At 42.4% G+C, this 23,478-nt stretch overlaps 1 protein-coding gene across 4 annotated transcripts in view; it reads left to right on the top strand.

Moving 5' to 3' along the window:
• The window catches only part of nrxn1a (neurexin 1a), a 55,073-nt gene extending 35,473 nt beyond the window's left edge, over nt 1-19,600 (top strand). For 2 of the 4 annotated variants that reach the window (XM_040134510.1, XM_040134509.1), the window contains 13 exons: nt 895-921; nt 4,066-4,188; nt 4,557-4,938; nt 5,395-5,585; nt 6,310-6,483; nt 7,784-7,903; nt 8,802-8,983; nt 10,337-10,508; nt 11,479-11,568; nt 12,641-12,948; nt 14,340-14,342; nt 18,561-18,639; nt 19,299-19,600. In XM_040134510.1, the coding sequence (XP_039990444.1) occupies nt 895-921; nt 4,066-4,188; nt 4,557-4,938; nt 5,395-5,585; nt 6,310-6,483; nt 7,784-7,903; nt 8,802-8,983; nt 10,337-10,508; nt 11,479-11,568; nt 12,641-12,948; nt 14,340-14,342; nt 18,561-18,639; nt 19,299-19,600 (2,153 nt within the window). Of the gene's footprint in view, nt 1-836; nt 847-894; nt 922-4,065; nt 4,189-4,556; nt 4,939-5,394; nt 5,586-6,309; nt 6,484-7,783; nt 7,904-8,801; nt 8,984-10,336; nt 10,509-11,478; nt 11,569-12,640; nt 12,949-14,339; nt 14,343-18,560; nt 18,640-19,298 lie in introns of all 4 variants that reach the window. The other 2 variants (XM_040134512.1, XM_040134511.1) reach the window with 2 other exon arrangements.
• Nucleotides 19,601-23,478: the final 3,878 nt, after the last annotated feature.

Below are 23,478 nucleotides of genomic sequence, written 5' to 3'. Positions count from 1 at the left end.
TGAACAGAGGGTCAAGCCTCAAGCTGCATTCTCTGCTCACTCCCAGTGGACCTGTGCATCCCTAACACCTTCAACAGTCAACACAAAGACTCACAAACTGTACATACACACACAAATAGTATACTCCACGCATAATTGCAGGAAATGCCATCCCTCAATTTTTTGTACATTGCTCCTTCTCAGTTTAACTGCTTAAACACATGGTCATTTTCACTCTTTCCAAGTCACACACTTTCTAATAAATTTAAGTACATTCACATGCTAATACACATATAGACTTAAAGAGGGGTGCATGTGTTGGTCTCTGGTTGTCTGCAGCCACGTCTCTTCTGTGGTTGACGCCACACGACACACCAAGACATCATGGGTAAAAAATAACAACAACAATAATAATAGTAATAACTATAATAATAATAATGCAGGGGCTAAATCTTCAGTTTGCGGAGATTTGTGCTCTGGATGGGTGACAAAAAATTATGGGACGTGTTCAATGTCATCAGACAAACTGACACACATATTCCCATCTCAGTCTCCTGGTGCTTTTGATTGGTGACTGAAACTGTCGCTCAGGCCAGAGCAGCCAGTGAGCACACTGCTCATGCTGAGACACACCGCTCTCCTTAACATGTCACTGGTCAATTTGAAGATCCACCAATCTTTATCAGATTTTGCTCTTTATTGGCTAAAAATCAAAGTCACAGAAACCCACACTGTAAGGAAATACACTGTCCATCTTGAGGTCCTGTGACAATGGAGAGTTTGTGTTTTCTCAGCAGTGTGTGCGTGTGCATGTTTGTATATATGATTGCAGGGTGTGTCGATGTGTGCATCCCCAGGGCGTGGAGAGTATGTGTATGTGTGCAGCATTAACCCTCTGCTCTGCTCTCCCTCCAGACTGTATCAGGATAAACTGTACAGCCAGTAAGTGATCCTCCATCTCGCCTAACCCCTCCCCCATCCTCTTCCTCCTCAGTATGTGTGTGTGTTTGAGTGTGTGTGCGTGGTAGAGTGTGCGTTTTTGTTAATGTGTCTGTCTGACTATTTTTCACTCTCTCTGTCTTGTCAGTTCCTCTGATCATAATCCCTCATTCAACATATCTTTGTACCATGTGTCTGTGTGCATAAACAGTATTGTGTGTGTGTGTGTGTGTGTGTGTGTGTGTGTGTGTGTGTGTGTGTGTGTGTGTGTGTGTGTGTGAGCGTGTGTTCAACAGGGGAGGTGCACGCATGTGTGTTAGTGTCTGCATGTTCAGCTACACCACAGGAGTAGTGTGATTTTTGCTGAGGGCCAGGGTTTTCCATGTCGGCCATTTTAGCAAAGAAGGATAGACGGAAGGATGGTGGGGGTTGAAGGAAGGAAAAAAGAAAGAGAAGCAGAAGGAGGAGGATAAAATAAATCTGAGTATAAGGTGTCCAGGTGAATTAGATGTGTTGAGAAGTGTGCTAAAGAGGAAGAGTAGTAGCACGTGGGTGAATGCGACTTAGAGCTGCAGGCTAATTACTTCTCCTTCATGCCGGAGACAAAAGACGTGTTATCCCTCTGTTTTTCTCTGTCGCACCTTCTTTCCAACGTCTGTCTGGTTGTTTTCTTTGTTTGCTTGTTGTTTCTCTCTAAACTGTACATAGGGGATATTTGGGTAGTTTTTCATACAGTGTGCGCCTGTGTGTGAGTGAGTGATTGGCTGTGCATTCTTTATTCTTTTCATTGCCCATCTGTGTGTATTTTCTAGGTGTGTTTTCCTGTGTCTGTATGTTTGTGTGTGTGTTTCTGTTCATGCTGCTGTGAGTGGAGACGAATCCCTGATGAAGTTTAATTCCCTCACGTGGAGTTTCTCGCTGTCACGACCACAGAGAAAGCGAGAGAGTGTGTGACTGAGAGAGAGAAAAAGACGAATGCTCTGTGACGGCAAAGAGGTGGTGAAATGGACGACTGCAGTTGCCATAGAAACCCTACTAGCCACACAGTGCCGTTTATATACCGCATGTCTGTTGGCCGGTTTTACACCGGTTATCTCAATGAACATTTCAGTAGGCAGCCACTTTTCTGGCACACCGTGTGCATACAATAAATTATACATCTGATATTCGAAGGGGGAGGAAAAAAAATTTATTTAGCAGCCAGGCGCCACTGAAATAGTCCACTCAGCAGTCAAATAAAAGCCTCAGCATGGGAGAGATTTGAGGCTTATCCAGCAGAAAAGCCATTTGTTATTTGGAGCTAATGAAATATGAAACGCTTTTTTGTCATTTTGTTTTCATTATCCTGCTTTTATAATCTCCAGTAGCTTACTGTACGTCATTTGATTTAAATTGTATTTCCATTGCTACAAACACTCCCTTTTGTCTTTCTCTTTCAATGTCTTGCCTCATAGTCTTTTGGTTTAACAGCACAGAGCGCAGAATGTCTGCTGATCGCTAGTAGCTTAACATTAAACCTCACCTCAAAGTTCGCCATGCTGCTGAACGCACTGTTAGCACTCGTCTAAAAGAGGTATATGCCTGTGTGTGTGTTTGTTTGTGTTTGTGTGCCTCTCCCTGTTCCCAGGTTGACACAGATCACTGCCTCAATCTCACATCAGTCTGCTAATTCTTTGAATATTCGGTTGAATATGCAAAAAACACACACACACCCTCATAAACTCACACATACATACACATATTCTCCCCTTCACTCAGTGCCAGGCAGTGATCCATGGTAACATGATGAGATGCTCATGCCCAGAGCACAGCTGAGTCTCCTCAGGGGAATCCTGTGTCCTCTCTGAAGTGTAACACACTGTTTTAGCTTTGAAAACACACATACACACACACACACACACACACACACACACACACACACACACACACACATGGATTTCACACTGCCATATCCATTTTGATTGACTTCTCACAGTTAATCATGCTTGTGTGTCTGTCTGCTTATATGTCTCTCTCTTTCTTCTCTTTTAACTCTCTACCCGTGTGTGTGTGTGTGTGTGTGTGTGTGTGTGTGTGTGTGTGTGTGTGTGTGTGTGTGTGTGTGTGTGTGTGTGTGTGTGTGTTTGTGTGTGTCTGTGCTGCCTGCGTGCCTTCATGAGTGATGCAGGCATACTTGACATTTTCTGCAGCAGAATCCGTTCGGGTGAGTTTGCTTCTCACCTCCCTTGTCATTACCCCCGATAGGTCACTATAAGCAGACTCACTCACACTCCTCAAACCAACAGGCTTGGAGGAGGAAGGGGAGTGTGTATGTGTTTTGGGAGGTGGTGGTAGCTGTGCTCAAGTTTGATGAGGGGGCTTGTAGAGCGTAGGAGGAAGGGGAGACAGTGGTTTTTCGGAACAGTCACTCTGTCGAGATATGAGCCAGTAGATGGGCAGAGAGAGAGACGTCATGAGAGGACAGTTCAGTTTCTTTCATTCTGCTGCACATCAGCACCTTGGAGAGCTCTCTGGTGTTGCTCTGTGTGTCTAGTGCCACCAAGAGGCTCACTGCAGTATTGTGCTCTTGTGGAAAATAAAATGATCCTCCATGCAGGCACACAGGCTAATATATGTGTTATGTGCGGAGTCGAGAGGATTGTTGAGCGTTTGACGAGTCAAGGGGGTGCGAATGTGGTACATGTGCATGTGTTTGTAGTAGTTTGTCTTCATGGCGGTGTGATCTGTCCACAGATGGATTGTCTCAGCGTGGGTCTGTTGTGACTCACAGGCTCCATCCCAGGCACCCATAGCATCCATTTATGTAAATGTTCTGTCTGTCTGTGTCACATCATCTGTCTCGCTGGCGTATCTGCAAAGAGACCTGTCTGTCTATCTGTGGAGAGAGTGTGTTGACACGGAGGTGTATGTCTCCCCAGGATATGTATGGTTCCTCCTTCCATCTGCTATTTCCCTCCATTTCCTCACTTTCTGTCCTTAAATTTGAATTCAACCTGCCTGGCTCTTTCCTCTGCTTCTCTTCCTTCTTCTGGTTCTTTCTTTCTGTCTCTGTCTCTGTCCCCTACTTTTCTATCTTCTCTTTCTCTCTCTATCTGTCTCTCTCCACCTCTCTGTGCACATGTTAATGGTGCTCTGGGCTATGTGTAGGTAAAGGCCCAGAGACCATCTTTGCGGGGTCGGGCCTCAATGATAATGAGTGGCACACAGTGAGGGTAGTCCGGCGTGGCAAGAGCCTCAAACTCACCGTGGATGACCTGCAGCCTGTTGAAGGTAACCACAGCAGCCTAACTTAAAGCTTTTCGCCATAAATGGCTCTCTACACACTCTACTCTAATTTAATGCTATAAGACCGACATTAAGGTTTTTATTCCTTTTTTTAGAGAACATCTGTTCCTGTGTAAGTGAAAATAATCATTCTGAATTCTGACTGTGATTATAACTGTACACCAATGCACTAGTATTTACATTAGTAATAGTATTAGTATTAGTGTCTGTTGCACCTGTAACAAACAGTCTGTCACTGTTAGTTAAAGTGTTGAAGTGAGAATTAGGATTAGTATTAGTTTTAGTATTGAACAGTTCCACTTAAAACCAAACTTTTCGTAGCCCTTACCTTTGAAGTGTACTCCCACCACCAGGTCAGATGGCAGGCGACCACACCCAGCTGGAGTTCCACAATGTGGAGACCGGTATAGTGACGGAGAAACGCTTCATACCTGCCGTACCCTCCAATTTCATCGGCCACCTCCAGGGCCTGACGCTGAATGGCATGCCCTACATCGACCTGTGCAAGAACGGCGACATCGACTACTGTGAGCTCAATGCTGTTATCGGCTATAAGAGCATCGTGGCGGACCCTGTCACCTTCCGCTCGCGCTCCAGTTTCGTCACGCTGCCCACGCTGCAGGCCTACTACTCCATGCATCTCTTCATGCAGTTCAAGACAACGTCCCCCGACGGCCTTATACTCTTCAATAGAGGAGACGGCAATGACTTCATAGTGATAGAGCTGGTTAAAGGGTAAGCTGGACATTGCAGTGTGTGGTATTTACATTACATGAGTCAGTGGGATTTCTTCAGAATGCATTTAAAATAACATATAAAAACAATGAAATGAAATGTAAACAAATGAAAGGGAAATTAATTAATATGTAAATTTTTTCAATTTAAAAATGTGTTTTTGGTAATGCCTGTCCTGTACACATGCATGTGCATTTCCAATTTGATTTATAGTTAACATTGCTCTTGATGAACATAAAAAAAAAATCTTGACTATAAGGTTGAAATATCAAATATGAAAAGTACACAAGTCAAGCAGCTCTTTTTCTATTCTTATAATTACACTTCTAAAAGACAGATTATAATTCTCCGAAGTGTATGATCCTTTGTTGTTCTTCATAATGAATATGATTAATTTGCCTTTTCTTTTCTCATGGTTTAACCACCTCCGCTCTCCTTTCCTTGTTCACTCTCTAGCTACCTGCACTACATTTCTGACCTGGGCAATGGGGCACACCTGATCAAGGGCAACTCTAACAGTCCTCTAAATGACAACCACTGGCACAATGTGCACATATCCCGAGACACTAACAATCTCCACACAGTCAAGATTGACACCAAAGTCACCACGCAGACCACCATGGGTGCCAAGAACCTCGACCTAAAGGGTATGCACAAAAATACAAGCAGTGATACTTGTAGCTTATACAGGGGAGAGGGTTACACATACTTGATAATAGGCACGATAATTGTACACATTTAGTTCACAATATATACTTAAACTGCTTCATAGGAGGCTGTATGACTATATACTGGTTAGTGCTGAAACAATTAGTCAGTTAAAGAAGGGTTTGGGGGGGTGGTTGTGGTCGAGACAGTTTCTTGAGCTTTAGAGGTGCTGGTAGGTGGATTTTGTTTCCTTGGTACAGAGCCAGGCTATCTATTCCCCAGTGTTGCCAGTCTTTTTGCTTAGCTAAGCTAACGGTCTACATATTGAATGTTGTCTATTGACTATCCCTTTAATCAACTACTCAGTCGGAAAATGAATGGGAAAAAATGCCAAAGATTCACTGGTTCCAGCTTTAAAGATGAAAAAAAATCGTATCTTTCTCTGTTTTTATCAATCTAAACTGAACATATTTGGGTTTTAAGCTGTGGGTCAGATAAAACAACCAATTTGAACACATTGTGCTCATAGAACTTGAGATATACTTTACCACTATTTTTAAACCTTTTATAAACAAATTGTTAATCCAAAATAATGGATAGATCAATCATTAATGAAAATACTTCCATTACTTGCATTCATCTTACTGATACAGTCTGACGGATAAAGATAAAGCATCGTGATTGCTTAATAAAGCTGCCATTCATTGTGTTGCTCCTCGGCAGGTGACCTGTACATTGGGGGCGTCTCCAAAGAGATGTACCGAGACCTGCCTAAGCTGGTCCACTCCCGTGAGGGATTTCAGGGTTGCCTAGCAACAGTTGATCTAAATGGCCGGCTCCCTGACCTTTTGGCTGATGCCTTGGCAACCATGGGACAAGTGGAGAGAGGCTGTGAAGGTGAGGTGCAAACGCACAGAAAACACACCAGTACATCTGTCCAGGTCCCATGTCCTTACTGCTTCTTCTTTCAGTTTTCATTTAACTCATGCTCTCTGTTATTAAGATAACCCACTAACCCAGGTCTTGGTCTATTAGATGTAAATTTTACTCTCTTTCTTCACATCTCCTCCTCAATCTTTCTGCACATTGTGGTTTCTTTCTCTGTTCCACTCTTTCAGCAGTTCACAAGGCATCTGTGTGCATTGACTAACCATCTAACTTAATTTGCTTGTTTGCTTTTTTGTTGGGCTGACAAAAGTTACATTGATGAAAGCTGACTTGCAAGGTATATCGCTTTGTGTGAGCATGTGAGACACGTGTGTAAGGGTGGGAAAATGAGTGTGCGTGTGCGTGTGTGTGTGTGTGTGTGTGTGTGTGTGTGTGTGTGTGTGTGTGTGTGTGTGTGTGTGTGTGTGTGTGTGTGTGTGTACGTGTGCGTGTGTTGAAACTACCCTGTGGTGTCCAGTGTTGTGTGGATCCCAGTGATCCAGAGTCAAAGGTCGGAGGTGACCTGTCCTCTCCTAGCCACCATAGTGGCTTTATCACAGTAGTAACATCCCCACCGCTTGACTTGAGTTGACCACAGATCCATCACCCGGGTTGCCTAGCAGCATGCTCTCTAACCCCTCCTACTTACTCCCAACCTAAACTTCAATACTCTATTTGTGAATCACCCTTTCCTCCATGCCTCGTGTTAAAAGTGCAAGGAAGGACAGATATGTTTAGAGCTTTGACATTCTCATCCTGTGTGGTTTTAGCACGAGGCAGGGAGAGAACAGTGACAGACTGCGGAAGAAAGAGTATTGGGATGAAGGCTTTTAAACATAACTCTGCCCTCTTATGTTTAACTCCTCCTCCTGTCCTTACCCCACTCATCTAGCCTCATCACCTGCATGCTGTCAACATTTGGCTCTTTTCACCTAGTAACAAAGATTCCAGTTTGGTTTCACTTCAGTTTATATGGATAATCTAGTATCCTCTGTAAATGTAAAGCTAAAGAATGGGAGCCAATCCACATTATCCTAGTCTCACAAGGATTTTTTACTAATACTACTAATCAAAACACCATTGCAGCACAACAGTCAACCAAGCCATCTCAAACAGCAAAATGTTACAAGGAAATATGGTCTAAAAATAACCATACTGTACTGGCATACTATTGTGAACATACTGGGCTCCAGACAAAATCAAAAAAGGTTGTCTGTTTATCTTCTCCTAACTTGTGCACCTTCCAACCCCACCACGTGTCTCACTGCAGGTCCCAGCACTACATGTCAGGAAGACTCCTGCTCAAATCAGGGAGTTTGTTTGCAGCAGTGGGAGGGCTTCACCTGTGACTGCAGCATGACTTCGTATGCTGGGCCACTATGCAATGATGGTGAGTCTTCCCTTTTCAATTTCTTTCTCAGATCAGGGGGGATTACAGTTCATTTCAGTTTTTCATAGTGCAGACAGCTGAAAGTGCAGGATGGGCATTTTCAGATATTTAAAACCAAAAAATACAAGTAAAGTCTATTGTAATAGCATGTCTGATCCCTTTATACCATTATTAATGGGTTTGGGTATGTAGATCATAGACTCTCAGGTTTGAACATGTATTTGTAGATGCTATGTACACAATTTCCTCTTTCCGCGCACTCCCTATCAAACCTTAATCCTCACCCTTAGTGTCCCTAAACTGTAGAAAAAAACACCCAAATCTAGTTTTAAACCTTGTGTAGAACTGCAAGTCTAAAACTGCTACACTTGGATGATTTGAGGCATACCCTGAAATCGAAGCATTTTCGTGTGTATTTTGTCAGAGCCACCACGTGAGGGCACTGTCAACTGTTGAACCCAAAGCGGCACAAAAATACTCCAGTACCTGTTCAATGTCTAGTTAGATTGTTCTAATCTGGTCTCGCTCTCTGCATAACGTTTAATAATTCAATCTTCTATCTTTAGACACTAATTTACCCTCAGCAGCCTTAAAAGCAAGATACATGATGGTTTTGTATTCACTGTCATCCTCCTGCAGTAATTTTGAGAAGTACTTTGGGAAATGCAGATTTTTTTTTTTCAGCCTCTAGGAAGAACAAGCAGAGTGCGGAAGGCCAGTCATCTTTGATATTTTTGGGTTTTGTTATTATTTTCCAATATGCCTCTTGTGTATTAAACATTTAGAAAAAAATAGGCAGTGAGACCATCTGCAGTATGGAACCTCTTATGATAGATAGCACTGTTTATGCAACATATAAACATGCTTGGTATTAAATTTTTTTATCTGTGCGGACCAGCTGGGACCACTTATATCTTTGGGCGTGATGGAGGCATGGTGGTTTACACGTGGCCCCCTAATGAACGTCCCAGCACCAGGGCAGACCGGCTCGCCCTTGGGTTCAGCACCCAACAGAAACATGCCATTCTGCTTAGGGTGGACAGCGCATCTGGCCTGGGGGACTACCTTCAGCTGCAGATAGTAAGTACACAGGCACATATTCAGTTGGCCAAAGAAATTTTGATTTTGCATACTTATTTCATATTTAATAACATTTAAGTTATTTACACATAACGTTCTTCGTTGAGGGATTAATTCCTGCAACGCATATACTGACAAAATGTGCTTAATTTATTCATTTATTTAATGAAGAAGTCTCTTGGGATACATTGGGTCTGTCCCAATAGCCACTCTTGTGGTTAGGGGTTGTGCACATTCACAAGCCACAAGGTAGTAGACAACTGTTGTCCCACATCTGGAAAAGTGCCAACAGACAGTACAGGGCACCCATACTCAATGCGCACTTATCCTGATTCCACTTGAGAGTGAGCGATATTCCACAATTCACCAAAGACTACTGGTCAACACATGTCCAGTGGTTGGACAAATGTATTCCTTCCTCAAAAAATGTTATCGGACAGAAAACATTTGAAATAATATCATGTGGTGTATCTTTTATGTACAGTAGGCCCACACATTTCCATTACTTGATTTAATCAATGCACTCAACTCCTGAATGTGTCTTGTTGGTCATCTTGTTGTAACCATGATACTACAGTATATGGTTGATCCTACTTATTTGTTCATTATGTGGAAATGAAACAAAACCAACAAAGCATCTGAGCTCCAATTAAGCCATGTATTTGTATTTCTGTAAGTAACAGGATGGCGTCATTAATCAAGCATGTCCCGCTGAGCTCTGATAAATCTCCACAAGTTTGTAACTTTAACAGGCACTTGAGATTTGTTGGCAGTTACCTTAAATTCAGTTACCTGTTGGCAGCTGGATTATGACTGAGTAATATTTATTTAACTTACTCAGTGGCTAAGAATACTTTGCTAAAATAGGAAAATCAAACTAAAATATGCTATATTTCACATCTGTTGCAACTATCAATATAATTAATATCATAAAGGGGGGGGGGGGTTGTTAGGTAGCATAAGTCGTAGCTAACAAGGCTAACTTTTTTTTTTGTACCAGCTCTTTCTCACATGCAACCACCCACAGCTGCAATTCTGCAACATTATGGGACTTTTTGTTCCTCTTACAGCTGCTGGTAGAAAATTGCCAACTGGGCATATGAAATAATCCCACACATGTCGGTTTCGTTTTGATTTACTGCCGAGCCTATTATTGCCCTACCTGCAAGTGTGCGTGGATACAGTAGTTAACACAAAAAAAAAACACAGTAACATGGAAACACATACTATCAAGCGTACAGCGAAATAAACTGGGACCTGTAGACATGAAAGAAATGACATCCTTGCCTTTTTAAAACAATTACATTCCTCATGAAGCATATTCGTATCTCTCCTCCTCCTCCTCCTCCTCAGGACAAGGGCAACATTAGAGTAGTGTTTAATGTTGGCACTGATGACATCAACATCGAGGAGAGCTCCAAGTTTGTCAACGATGGGAAGTACCACATAATTCGGTTCACCCGCAGCGGAGGCAATGCAACCCTCCAACTGGACGACCTGCCGGTCATAGAGCGCTATCCCTCAGGTAGGCCCTGCCCCCCCCCACCACATAAGCCCAACCCACCGACCCACTAAAGCACTGCCTGTCCTGGGGCAGAGCTAACTACACCTTAGCCCAAATCAACCCTCCTCCTGATTGATGAACCACATCAGTGTTCCTATCAATGTTTATATTCAAACACTGAGGTTGAGAAATATAATTGAAGCTTTGTTTTATGTTATTGTGTTTGAAATGAAATATGTGTGATCTGATATGAAACATGACTTTTTAAACCATAAAATGAGATAGTTATTACAATAGCCTGTATACTAGCCAGCTATGTTATGTAAGGCCTGTTAAATAGTGTTAAAGGTAATTTATGAAAATATTCAATTAAGGTGTCAGTTGTTTTTCTCATCATAAAAGAAAATAATAACAGTTGGTGCATTTTGGACAAACAATAATTTAAAAACATGTCTTATTTTGAGTTAAATGTTTAACTAGAGAGAAAAAATAAGAAAAAGAAAAAAGTGTATTTTGTTGAGCATAGTCTTTGTTTTTATATTTGTTGGTTTTTATATTTAAAGTGGTAATCGTAGGTAGTACTCTTTAACACAATGAGGTACAGGCTTTAGGTAGCTGATAGTTAAAATGCTAAATGCTAATTGTTGTGAGGTGTGTGTAAGGGTTCTTCCTGTATGTAACTCTAAACTCAGTTAGTTATATAGACAGTTTGTGGCAACTGTAACATTATTTCCCTGTGCTCTTGCAGTTGTTAACCCCTGAAATGTCTCTTTAAATTAAACCCAATGAACAGAGAGTAAGAGTCCGCTCACTGGGAACATAGTGAATTCAGCTACTCTTCTCTTAGCACATCAAGCTTACCTTAACGCAGTGACATGCTAACAATGAGCAGACCATTACTTTCTTTTCATTGCTGTTCTTTTTGTATCCAGCTCCTGTACCACGTTTGGATGTGCGTAATTACTACTGTGTTTTCATCTCTAAATTAAAGGCAACATTGATAACGAGCGCCTGGCCATCGCCAGACAGCGAATCCCCTATCGGCTCGGTCGAGTAGTTGACGATTGGCTACTCGACAAAGGTAAAAACCCTGATTAAAATTCCTTAAAACTTTGAGCTTAAAAAATACAATTTGAAGACAGTTGAATATACTATATTGTGCACCATCAACTAACATCTAAAAATCTAAATCCATAACTAAGTATTTAAAAGTTGGGCAGCTGTAGTGTGTAATACTGTGTAAACTGTAGTGCCTGTGAACGTATCTTGTTAGTGTGTATCTATCTGATAATATCAGGTTAAAGGGACGATGGAGAGATTTAAATGTGAATAAAGCAGAAAATAGAAAAGTACTGATAAAAGATGCTTTATTAAGACTGGTAAATAATTTTGTTTATTATCAAATTGTAAACAATAAAGCATTTACTAAAGATTATATGTTGAAAAACAATTTTGTAATCAAATTAAAGTACATGCAAAGTATTGTGACATGTAAGAATTATGTAAATTTGAAATGACTAATAGAGCAATGCTTTTTGAAAAAAAAGTAAAAGTTTTCCTCCTAAACTTCAGCAGAGCTCCTTAAATTAGCCTCTAGTCCCTTTAACAGTGAGCAGTGCTAGAGCTTATAACCTGTGCATGCTTCATAGGGCTGTTACAACAGTTCTCTAGATTTCTGTCTCTCTGTCTGCCTGTCTGTTGCTCCTTCAAATACAGTGTCGTGCTGTACAGCCATCACCATAGCAACCATCTGTCAGCCCTGTCTACTCAGGGCCCTCTGACTCCTCTCATCTGCTGCCTCTTCCTCCTCCTTCTGTTCTTCTTTGCCTCTTCATCCTCCACCCCTACTTCTCAGTCCCTTCACCCCCCCCCCCCGTTTTCTGTTCTCACTCTTATCTCTCTCAGTCTCAGCTCTCTCCACGGTATTCCATGGCTTCAATTTGCTCTGCCATGCTTAATCTATCCCATCCTCTTACCATGGCTTGGGGGTGGTGGATTGTGTAACACTTAAACACTCTTGTGTGTGTATGTATGCACGTATGTGACCCCTGGTATGTATGTGTGTGTGACTGTATTTGCGTGTGTCTGTCCACCTTTCTCCCTGGTGTGCCTGTGTGTTTTTGGCGTGCGTGTGTGTTTGTGTGCGCGTGTAGGCCGCCAGCTGACCATCTTCAACAGCCAGACGACAGTGCGTGTTGGTGGAGGCGAGCGAGGTACAGGCATGTTCCAGGGTCAGCTGTCTGGCCTCTACTACAACGGCCTCCGCATCCTCAACATGGCCGCCGAGGGGCACCCACACATCAGAGTGGAGGGCAGCGCACGATTGGTCGGCGACATGCCCTCCTCCTCCATCACCCCGCAGTCCAGTGCTGCAGCTGGAGGCAACCGCTCCGACTCTGCCCCATCCATAAGTGACATCACAACCACCACGGCCACCAACCGGAAGCAGGGCGCCACACAGGTCAGAGCACAATCACGATCATTTTTTAAGTTTAATAGGGGCGGCATGTGCATGGAAAACCAATTCAATCCCTGCCATGTGTGGTCATAAAAAGATTTACTGTTCAAATGTTATTCCGCAGATATCTTGAACATATATGTCCATCACCCCACTGCCATCCTCCTTTGGTGTGACAATGGTTAATTAAAAAGAGTTAACTTGCTTTGATAAGTTTCTTTTTGAGCTCAGTAAGAGGATTAGCAAGCACACAGCCCACTAATCACAGACTAGAGGAGGCAAGCCGCTGTATGTCAGGAGGAGTGGGATTGTTTTAAACTCCCCTCAAGGCAATTATTTATGACGAACATTTCATACACATAGGCAATTCAAAGTGTTTTACATAATGCAGTACAATCATTAAATAAGTACAGCATAAAACATTACACACTTTATGATTATGGATACCATTTTAAAAGAACTTAGAAAGATAGAAACAGGAATAAATAAGAGGTAGTTCAGGATCTTCACGCATTTCAGTCTTTATTTGTAGAAAAACCGAGATGACAGCGCACCAAAGGTCACCAGCCGAACGTGAACGGTTGGATGATGTGATTACATAGTATACATCTTAGATCCCAAGGGCACCAGGATGCTCCAGGTTTTTAACCTGAATTTAACAGTAGTCAAAGTCAGAGCGAGTCTTACATCAAATGGAAGTTTGTTCCAGCTCCACCTACTGTATGTCTGCTGTAAACCAGTTATTTGAGCTGTAAAGAGATGAAAGAATGTCTTACCTGACATGATTAAACAAACAATCAAACACCACAATAAAACATACAGCGTTTAACCTTTCTCTGAAGTTGCAGTTCATTCTTTTAGGAATTGCTGTGTGCTTTTATGATTTCTAATGAGAGATTAATAGTATTTTATATTAGTTGCTGTGTAATATCATCTGCGTCTAAATTTACATACAAATCAAATGTCCTTTAAAACAGCAGAGCGAAGCAGTGGCCTTGTCGTTAGGGCACATACCAAGTGACTACAGTGTCCACGGTTCGGTTACTGACTGATCAACGTTAACCTGTCTCTCTCTACTGGCTTTTAAATTAAAAAAAAACAGAGCCGAACATTTTATCAATAGAAGACTCACATGCACGTACAATGTTTCTGCTACAGCACATTCACATGAATGGCTTGGATGGCAAATTCTCGACTAAGTGGTCCCTACCCACTAAATTACAGGAGGAGAAATGTTTGTGTTAATGGAGGCTGTAATAGCTTTTCCCTTAATATGCGTCTAGTACACTGATGCAAATGGGACACTACAATAGAAACAAATGACTGTTATTGAGGCATATTGAAAGTGGGTGCAACTGCAGAGTCGACGGTAATGTCAGAGGATACATTATCAGCAGGTACACCACAGACTCTTTTGCTCTATTGTTCAGATCACTACTGAGATGTTGTCAGGCTCTTTGTGGGCGTCTGTGTGTACTGCAGTTTTTCTGTGTTATAAAACTGTGTGCCTGCCTGCCTGCCGCACTGAAAAAGATTTTTTTTTTTTCCCAGTGATACAAGTTGCCATGGAGATAGTGAGCCCCACTACCCGCTGCTTGCTTTCTCTCTCCCATAGAGAATAGCTCCACTGTGTATAAACCGCCAGCTGTTTCAGACATAAATAATAGAAGGCAGAGAGCTGTGAGCTAAGCCTCAGGCATCAATAATGGATATGAGAGCCGGATGGATAGCACTACAGAGTGACAGCGCTGTCACAGGTGCTTGTTTTCACAGTTCACCTCTCAATTTCTCCGTGTTTATGTGTATGTGCTTTTAACCGAACCATTCCTGCTCATATGATATGCTTATGTCAGTGCTATATCTGGGATGCAGAGTTTTGCACTGGAGTCAATATCACTGTATGAGAACTAGGTCAGACCCACTATATGCTCGACATACTGCAGTGTGTGTGTGTGTGTGTGTTTGCTTGTCGGTGTATGTCGAATCACTCCTGCTGGCCCCCAAACTCAGTGTTTTTATGTGTTTGTCTTGTTTAAGAAGAATCTACAGCTTCTCCATTGAGGCTGCCTAGTGTTGCCTAGCAACCAACCTGGCCTTAACCAGTGTACAATGTAGAGACAAACACAGAATGCACGCGCACACACAGACACACACACACACACACAAGCACTCAGGTAGATTGAGAACATTAGACTTGAATTGCAGCACATTGCATCAGATGAGGGGCAGTGAGAGATGTCTTACAAAGGTGCCAAGGGTCCAAAATATTTATTGATTTCACGCACACGCCCCAGGTTTGTGTGTGTGAAGTAGATCTGCCTAAGTCGCCCCATGGGTTTACTCCTACTGTCAGTATTTCGTGCAGTAAGAATGTGTTATGTGTCTCCTGCTGGAGTCCACAGTTTATTGACTGTGTGTGCGTGTGTGCATGTGTGTGTGTGCGTGTGTGTGTGTGTGTGTGTGTGTGTGTGTGTGTGTGTGTGTGTGTGTGTGTGTGTGTGTGTGTGTGTGTGTGTGTGTTGAAAAGTGGAATAGATTAATAATGTATGACAGCTGAGCACCAACAAGGAGGGGGGGGGGTCGTGTGAGAGTGTGTGAGTATTTATGCTTCGAGGCTCCTCTGAGTCACAGCCTGAGTTTGGGATTGATGTTTGGTGCCTTGTTTGTGTGTTTGGGTTCAAGTGGATGTGTGTGTGCACATGCTTGATTGGAAGACTGACAGAGGAGACCTGAGGCTAAGAGCACTGCCTGATTGGCTATCAGGAATCAGCTGACCCTGGCACTTCCACAAGCCCTCTGAACATCTATCTCTCATTCGCTTCCATACTCCCTCTCTGTCTGTTTTTTCTTTGCTATCTTATTTGTTCTCTCCATATCTTTCACTTCCTTTTCTCCCTCTTCCCTTTCTTCCTTCTTCTTACTATACATCTTCTAAGGATAGTCTCCCTCCTCCCCTGCTCACTTTTCTCTTTTCCTTTCCTCTCCTCTGCTCTCTCTGCTTCCATATCTTTCCATATTTACCCATCACTCCCCCCCTTCTGCCTCCCGCCCTCCCTCTCTCTCTCTCTGTGGTTGAGCTCCAGTGATAGGCTGTTAATGCAGGCAGTGTATGAGTCTATCTCACCATCTGCAGTAGTGGAGCTAGCTTCTATCCTCTCTCGTCAGGATCTCTTCATCAGCCTGCCAACTTCAGCCTGATTTGGTGTATGCTTGTGTGTCTGTGTAGATGTGCCTGAGTAGAAATAGACCAATGGAGCATGTTTGGCTATTATAGAGCTTGTGTGTGAACATGTGTGTGTGATTTCCAGTTGCGAAAGTAGGAGACAAGCTGTTGAACCTTCTGCAGGAGTGTGTGAGGATAGAGTGCAGCTACTATGTGTGAACTAGGCAGTCAGGGAGGCATGGACGGTCGTTGGCACTGTTCGGCTGCTCAGGTAGAGATTTTGCTCTTTCAGCATGCAGATATCCTTCTTGTCATGCTCTCGCTCTTTCTTTCTCTTCCCTCCTGTACCCCCCCCCCCCCCCCCACATCGTGCATATGTGTCCGTCATTATGTCAGCATGCTCTATTGATAGAATGTGAAAAGATGGGGACAAAGAGGGAGGGACAGAAGGAGGATGAGATGGTGGGTAGTTGGAGGGGCAGAGGTTCCTTGGACGTACATCTTTTTAGCAAACTTCTGTGGCTTATTGATGTGATTTAAATTGTGTTTAGCTTGTCTCTAATTTTCCTCGTGTTCATTGTCTCCCATGTGATAGGTGGATCAATAGGCCAATTGACACCTTCCCGTTTGAATGGGGTGGTCAGCTGATTGGATGATGTCACAGATCAGAGGAGGGGTCTTGTTAAATTTACTTGTCTGCTTTTGTTTTAGCGTAAATCAGGATTCAAAACAGGTGCCTGTAGAGGGCACATAGGTGTCTTTGGATCAATAATCAACCATGGTGGCTTGACATTGATCGGTGACTGATGTCAGGGGTGATGTGTTTCCTCCTGGCTGATTGGTTCTTGTGCTATTTGGATCCTGGCAAAGGCACAGAGGTTTATTGACTGGCTGGATTCCAGGGGCTAAGCTCACCCTAGCAGCATTTGACAGACCAATGGGCAGAACTGATTGGAAAGGCAGTGGAGGAAAGAGACAGAGTCAAGCATCAATAACCTAATATATGTTTCAGGTCAAACTAAACCACAGTAGACCTGTCAGGACCAAGACCACACCACACAAGGCCAGCACAGGCTGTTTTCAGATGAATAAACTAAATGGTTGCTTCTCTAACCTTGTGTAATCTGTGTTTTTACAAAGAAAACGAGGTAAAGAAATAGAGAAAGCAAGGATAGAGAAGCAGCTTGATGAATTCCTGTTTGAAATAGTGCCTGTGGGTTTCAGCTAAGACATCATCGACCATTTAATACTTTGATTTGGTTCAGATTACGTTCCAGTCTGATTGTGATCTGCCTCTAGAGCTCTTCTCTTTTATAGCTCTTCCACTCTTTCCCCTCTCCTTTATTCTGTGGGTTACTAACATCTACTGCAATGCATCACAATCCAATTTTAATTTAGTGCTGGCACTGAGCGCCCAGTGTGGTTAAAATGCACACACACACACACACACACACTCATATCTCTCATGCCAAAGCGTCAAGGCGGGCGATGTTTAACAGTAGTTCATGAATATGCGGAGCGCATTAGCACGGTATTAAGTAAGAACCGCAGCACTTTGAAGTCCTCATCCTCCTATCCCTTCTTCTTTTCTCTCTCTTTCTCCCCATTTGCCTCCTCCAAAAATTCCTTTTATCCATCCATCTATCTTTCACACACTCACTCCCTTCCTCTTTCTCCCCCTCTCCTCATACTGGCTGGAATGGCAAATCATCGCACAGATCCCCACTGTGGGTGCACACTCCCTTTTTTATTCCCCATCATTTTTAACAGCCTGAACTTAGAGTTGCCATGGCAACAGGAGGAGCAGGGATGGAGAGGAAAAAGGGGGTCTTTTCCATAGAGAGGGATCGAGACACAGAGACAGAGTTGTTGTTGAGATATTAGTCGGTTGATAAAGGTTAGAGGTTGAATATAAGTGGGTCATTGAAATGCTGCTTATGGAGAGGTGCTAAATAAAGGAGATTTAAATGAATCATTGAGTTCTTTGCTGGAATATTTCATGAAAACTGGTTTTATTCTTCTTTTTAGCTTTACACTGCACATTATTGAACACATATGAACACTTGCCAATATCAGATGGAGAGAGCAAAACAGAGGAAAGCAAGGAGGTGTGGAAGATAGAAAGGCCAGAGGAGAAAAAAGAGGGGGAGGGTCAAGAGAGTAGGAGATGATAACTTGCTTTCCCCTTGTGGTTTTAAACAGGATTCAATATTTCTCTCCATCCTCCTAACTTCTTCCTCTCTACTTGGTACTCTAGTTTTGGCCATCTGCCATTGCTGGGGGCCATAACAGGCAAAAGTGTTCGTGGCAAACTGGAAAACGAGTGGGCGATGGCTTGGTGCTGTGTGCTCACACATGTTAGAAAATAAACAGAAGGGGTGTGGAGCATGGGATTTTTCTTGGAAATGTTCTGGATAAATGTTTGTGTCTATATATGTGTGTCTCTCCATAGTCAGCAGACGACCTGCTGGTGGCATCAGCTGAGTGTCCCAGTGATGACGAAGACATTGATCCCTGTGACCCCAGTTCAGGTTAGAAACGTCCGTAAATGCACACATCACGCTGCCATTTTGAGTTTTTTTTTCCAGGTGTCTTTCACACCCAGTGTTGCTCAGTTTTTTGTTTTCTGTTTTTTCTGACCACTTTGTCATTCCCTACAATGAATTTTTCATTTCCACTTAGGTTTCTGCCTCCAGGCATTCCTAACACTCTCCATCCTTTACTTTGCTTTCATTTCTCTCTTCACCTTCCCTTATCCCTTGTTATTCATCTTATATTTTTATATAAGTGTCTTTCCTTTTTTTTTTCCCCCTTTCTTTTACTTTCCTTCCCTTCTTTTTGTTCACCTTATCTCTTTGCAGCCCAAAGAATTCATCCATCTTTTGGACAACAAACATTTAATATGGTTTCATATATTACCATACTGCAGTCCTCATTGCCTGTGTATGTCATAACATGTAAAATGTGTGTAATAAAAATTGATATAATGTTCAACTGTGCTCTGGCCCTCCTCACAACATGGTGTAATGTAATCTCTTTACACGTTATGTGATTATATGGAAAATAGCATTATGCAAAATGCATGTCAAATAATTAATCATGATGAGGCATTGTATCTTCTTGCTCCAAATGAATAAGGTATGCCATATATTGTGAAGTAACATCATATGCCTCCCATCTCCCCTTACAGCCCGCCCTCCCCTGCCAGAACTGAAGGTGTTCCCTGGTCCATCTGAGGTGGTGCGAGAGAGCAGCAGCACCACAGGCATGGTGGTGGGCATCGTGGCGGCCGCCGCCCTCTGCATCCTCATCCTCCTCTATGCCATGTACAAGTACCGCAACCGCGACGAAGGCTCCTACCACGTGGACGAGAGCCGCAACTACATCAGCAACTCGGCCACACAGCCCAACGGCAGCGCCAAGGACAAGCCACTGGGCATCGCCAAGATCTCCAAGAACAAGAAGAACAAAGACAAGGAGTACTATGTCTGAGGCAGAAGACGTCCGACACACAGACATATACGCATACACCTTTATATATAATGGTATATGTACATAAATAGGTATATTCTCAAAAAAAAGACACACATGCACACTGACATAGACATGCTGATGTTAATGTTTACTCTCCAATAATCACACCTGCACACATGCTGGCAAGCACAAACATATACACATCAAGCACAAACACACACTAACATTCAAGCACAAACATACACACACACACACACACACACACACACACAGAAACACACACACACACACACACACACACACATACACAAAGAGACTGGCCCAAGGGCATGGACCCTTACTGTACAGTATTTACCAATGAGCAGAGCCTCTGAGAGAGGCTTGTTTTATGAACATAAACACCATTCCAAATGATTTAGAAAGCACCAGTTCAACTCCCAGTTAAGGACCATTTCGGGGCTAGCCAGATAAAAAGACCAATCACTCCCCTGCCACAGTAGGACCTCTCCAGTTGGACTCAGAGTGGTCATGGAAGACTTTAAATGAAGCAAATGACGGACTGAGTGTGTTGAGTGAGAGGCAGAGTACAAGAACAAAGATGATGTAAAAGCACCAAGTGTCTCTTCCAAGCTTCTTGGCCTTCCTCCCTGTTAGCAGATGGGACTCAATGAAGCACTAAGGATGCTGAAGAAACAAGCACACCAATGGTCCAAGTCTAATCCCAAGCAACAGGACAGGAAATCAGGGTGTAGCCACAGGGGCAGTGAATTGCGAGTGACTAGGCAGAGGCAGGGCTGGTGCTGTTTATATAATGGATGGGCTGTGGTTGTTACACTGCAGAGCTGATGTTTTATGGCGGCCTGTAAATCACAAAAGGTGGAATCAGTGGAAAACTGAGAGATATTTTCCTGGACAGGATACTTGAGACTTCAGATGCTACCTACAGACACCAGTCATGCGTGACTGCGGTGTCACACACACACATACATGCAAGAAACATGCACACTATTAACAATCTACACATGCAGACATACACATACCTGCAATGCTAAAGACCCACCATATCTTCATAACAGACTGAAGACTATACAAGAAGACAATGTTGAAAATGACAAAGACCATTATGATAATTGTTATGGCAATGATAATTATGAATATGAAGAACATTTGGGCGCTATAGACTCTTTGGGGAAGGGGGGGGGTCTTATTGCACGTGAATTATCTTACTCCGTGTGATTTATACTGCGTTGAAACTCCAGAGGTTACACCGTGACGCACCACCATCATAAACTTACCACCTTGGCTTGAAGTATTTCTAAATACGCACTTCAAACGGTTTTCAGTGTGTGGAATTCAAAAATGATTTAATCTCTAAATCGGTTTTCAGTTCAAATCCTCATCGACAAAGTGTGACCATCTCGAGTGTGCTGCATGCCTGAGTCTCTGAGCTGTGCTGTGGAGTAGTGGCGTGTCCCACTAAGTCCAGGGGTGGTAGATTTGTTTTGTGGGGGTAGGAAGGGGAGGAAGGTGTTGCGGGTTGCAATGTAACTCCAGTGCAACACCTGGATGTGTGCGCCCATCACAGGCCGTGTCCTGTTTTCTAGCCTGATGTCTTATAGGCCACGCCCACTATACCTGCTCTAACCAACCACCTTTTATAGCAAAAACCAGCTGGGGAAAAGAATCAAAAACAGAACAAAGTAAATGATACCATGTGTTGCTAATAGATAGAAAATCCAGTTCATGATGCCATTGGCTATATGAAAACTTGAGTTGCTTTGATTTCATTGGTTCCCTCTTTTCTCTCTTCCTCTTTGCATCCCTTTGTTCTCACAACTATTGGTTGACTGATTTATCAATACTCATGACGTGATCAATACAGGACAGACAGATGGGTTTCCGATGGGCTACAGTATAATTATCTGTTTATGGACTTTTTCGATGTTTGAGCCCTCAACAGCTCAAGACTTGTAGGCCCATGATATATCAACACAGAGTGCCATGACGTGAACAAGCCCCTCCAGTTCTTCCAAGCCATGTAACCAACCAGTCAGATGCATGCGAAATGGACAAGAGCGAGAAAGGACATGAAAAGGACTGTGTGTGAGCTTTCAAGGTATAATGTCAAAACTAACTTAACATATTTCCTTAATCTTTCCATCTTAAACTGGCCTTTCTGACCTAATTTTCCTCCTCTCTCTTGTTTTCCCCTTGTTTAATATGTTTCCCTATCTGCCCCTCGAGTTCCTCCATGTCTATCACTTTCTTTTCCCTCTATCTCTATTGTGTTGCCATCTGAAACAAAGGAAGTGTCTCAACCAATGGGATTCAACATCTAGGTGTTCATTAACCATGTTTATTTTCTATATGTACAATTTTTCTACAGTATTTACTTTTATTTTTATTGTTACGGTTCTTTGATGAACATAAAGTGGAAATTTATTATGAAAAATAGTTTTGAAGATTAATGAGTAAATAAAATATTACCCAAGTGAGCCTGGAGTGCGTTTGTGTGTTGATTTTTGCCCCCATCTGCCTGCAGACAGCAGTACTGTGGGTGTATAACATCTCCCTCAGCCATTAGAGCAGATCAGTGTCAAATTAAGACAAACTAATAGCAACCTGCAACGTGTTAGGAAGCGGATCTTAAAAGGAGTAGTTCAACATTTTGGGATTTATGCTTATTTGCTTTCTGGCGGAGTTAGATTAAAAGATCAATAACACTCTCATGTCTGTCTGTTAGATATACCGGGTAGCTTAGTTTAGCATAAAAACTTGAAAATGGGGGAAAAGCTAGCATGGATCTATCCAAAGATAAAAAATCTGGTTATCAGGCGGCACCTCTAAAGCTCACTATCAACATGTTACATATTGTGTGTTTCATTCACACAAAAACAAGTTTAAAAATGACAATTTGACATTTTATCATGGGTTATGTGCCTGACTATTTCTTGGCCGTGACCAGTAAATTTCTGCCGTTATGTATGCTAGAAAATAATGGCTGGCAGAATGCTGAATGTTGTTGTTTATATTGTTTATATATATATATATTTGTATTGTTATATTGTTGTTTTTACGCTTATTATAATACAGTGAATTAACCAGTAAAATATAACATGATACCGAGTGCAATGTAAAAGGTGTTCGAAGGTGATTTGTGGATGTGGACTCGAGCGACAGCGATTGGTTAATTCACAGAAAAATATACAGTAACAAATTTGATAATCCATTAACCGCTTAAGTCATTTTTGAAACAAAAATAGCAAACATTTTCTGTTTCCAGCCTCTTAAACAGGATTATTAAACAGGTTTTCTTTGTCTTCAATGATAGTAAAGCAAATTTCTTTGGGGTTTGGACTGTTTACCAGATAAAACAGGACATTTTTAGACGTCACCTTGGGTTTTGGGGACTTGTGATGGATGTTTTTCAGTATTTGCTGACATTTTATAGATCAAACAATTAATTAAGAAAATAACTGGTAGATTATTTGATAAAGAAAATAACTGTTAGTTGCAGTTCTATATTGGACAGAGCCAGGCTAGCTGTTCCCCCCTGTTTCCAGTCTTTATGCTAAGCTAAGCTAACCAGCTGCCGGCTGTAGCTGTACATTTAACAGACATACATGTACATGAGAGTGACACTGATCTTCTTCTCTAACACAAAGCAAATAAGAATATTTCCTAAAATGTTGAAATATTCCTATAACTATCCTACCAAACTATCTACAAGTTGCGGATTCTCCCACATTCCCTCTTACTCCCTTTCACCTCTTGCTTCATCAAAGCAAGGAAAGCAGCACCCTTTCTTACAAATCCCACTCCACCTATAGACACATAAATACCCCCTCGCACACACCGAGCAGGGCTTTGAAGTATGAGTGCAGTGAACGCCGCGT

Source organism: Xiphias gladius, chromosome 9 (assembly GCF_016859285.1).
Source record: "Xiphias gladius isolate SHS-SW01 ecotype Sanya breed wild chromosome 9, ASM1685928v1, whole genome shotgun sequence".
In the NCBI taxonomy this organism is placed as follows: domain Eukaryota; kingdom Metazoa; phylum Chordata; class Actinopteri; order Istiophoriformes; family Xiphiidae; genus Xiphias; species Xiphias gladius.
The sequence above is the reverse complement of the archived record's forward strand: the minus strand, read 5'-3'. Positions and strand labels throughout refer to the sequence as shown.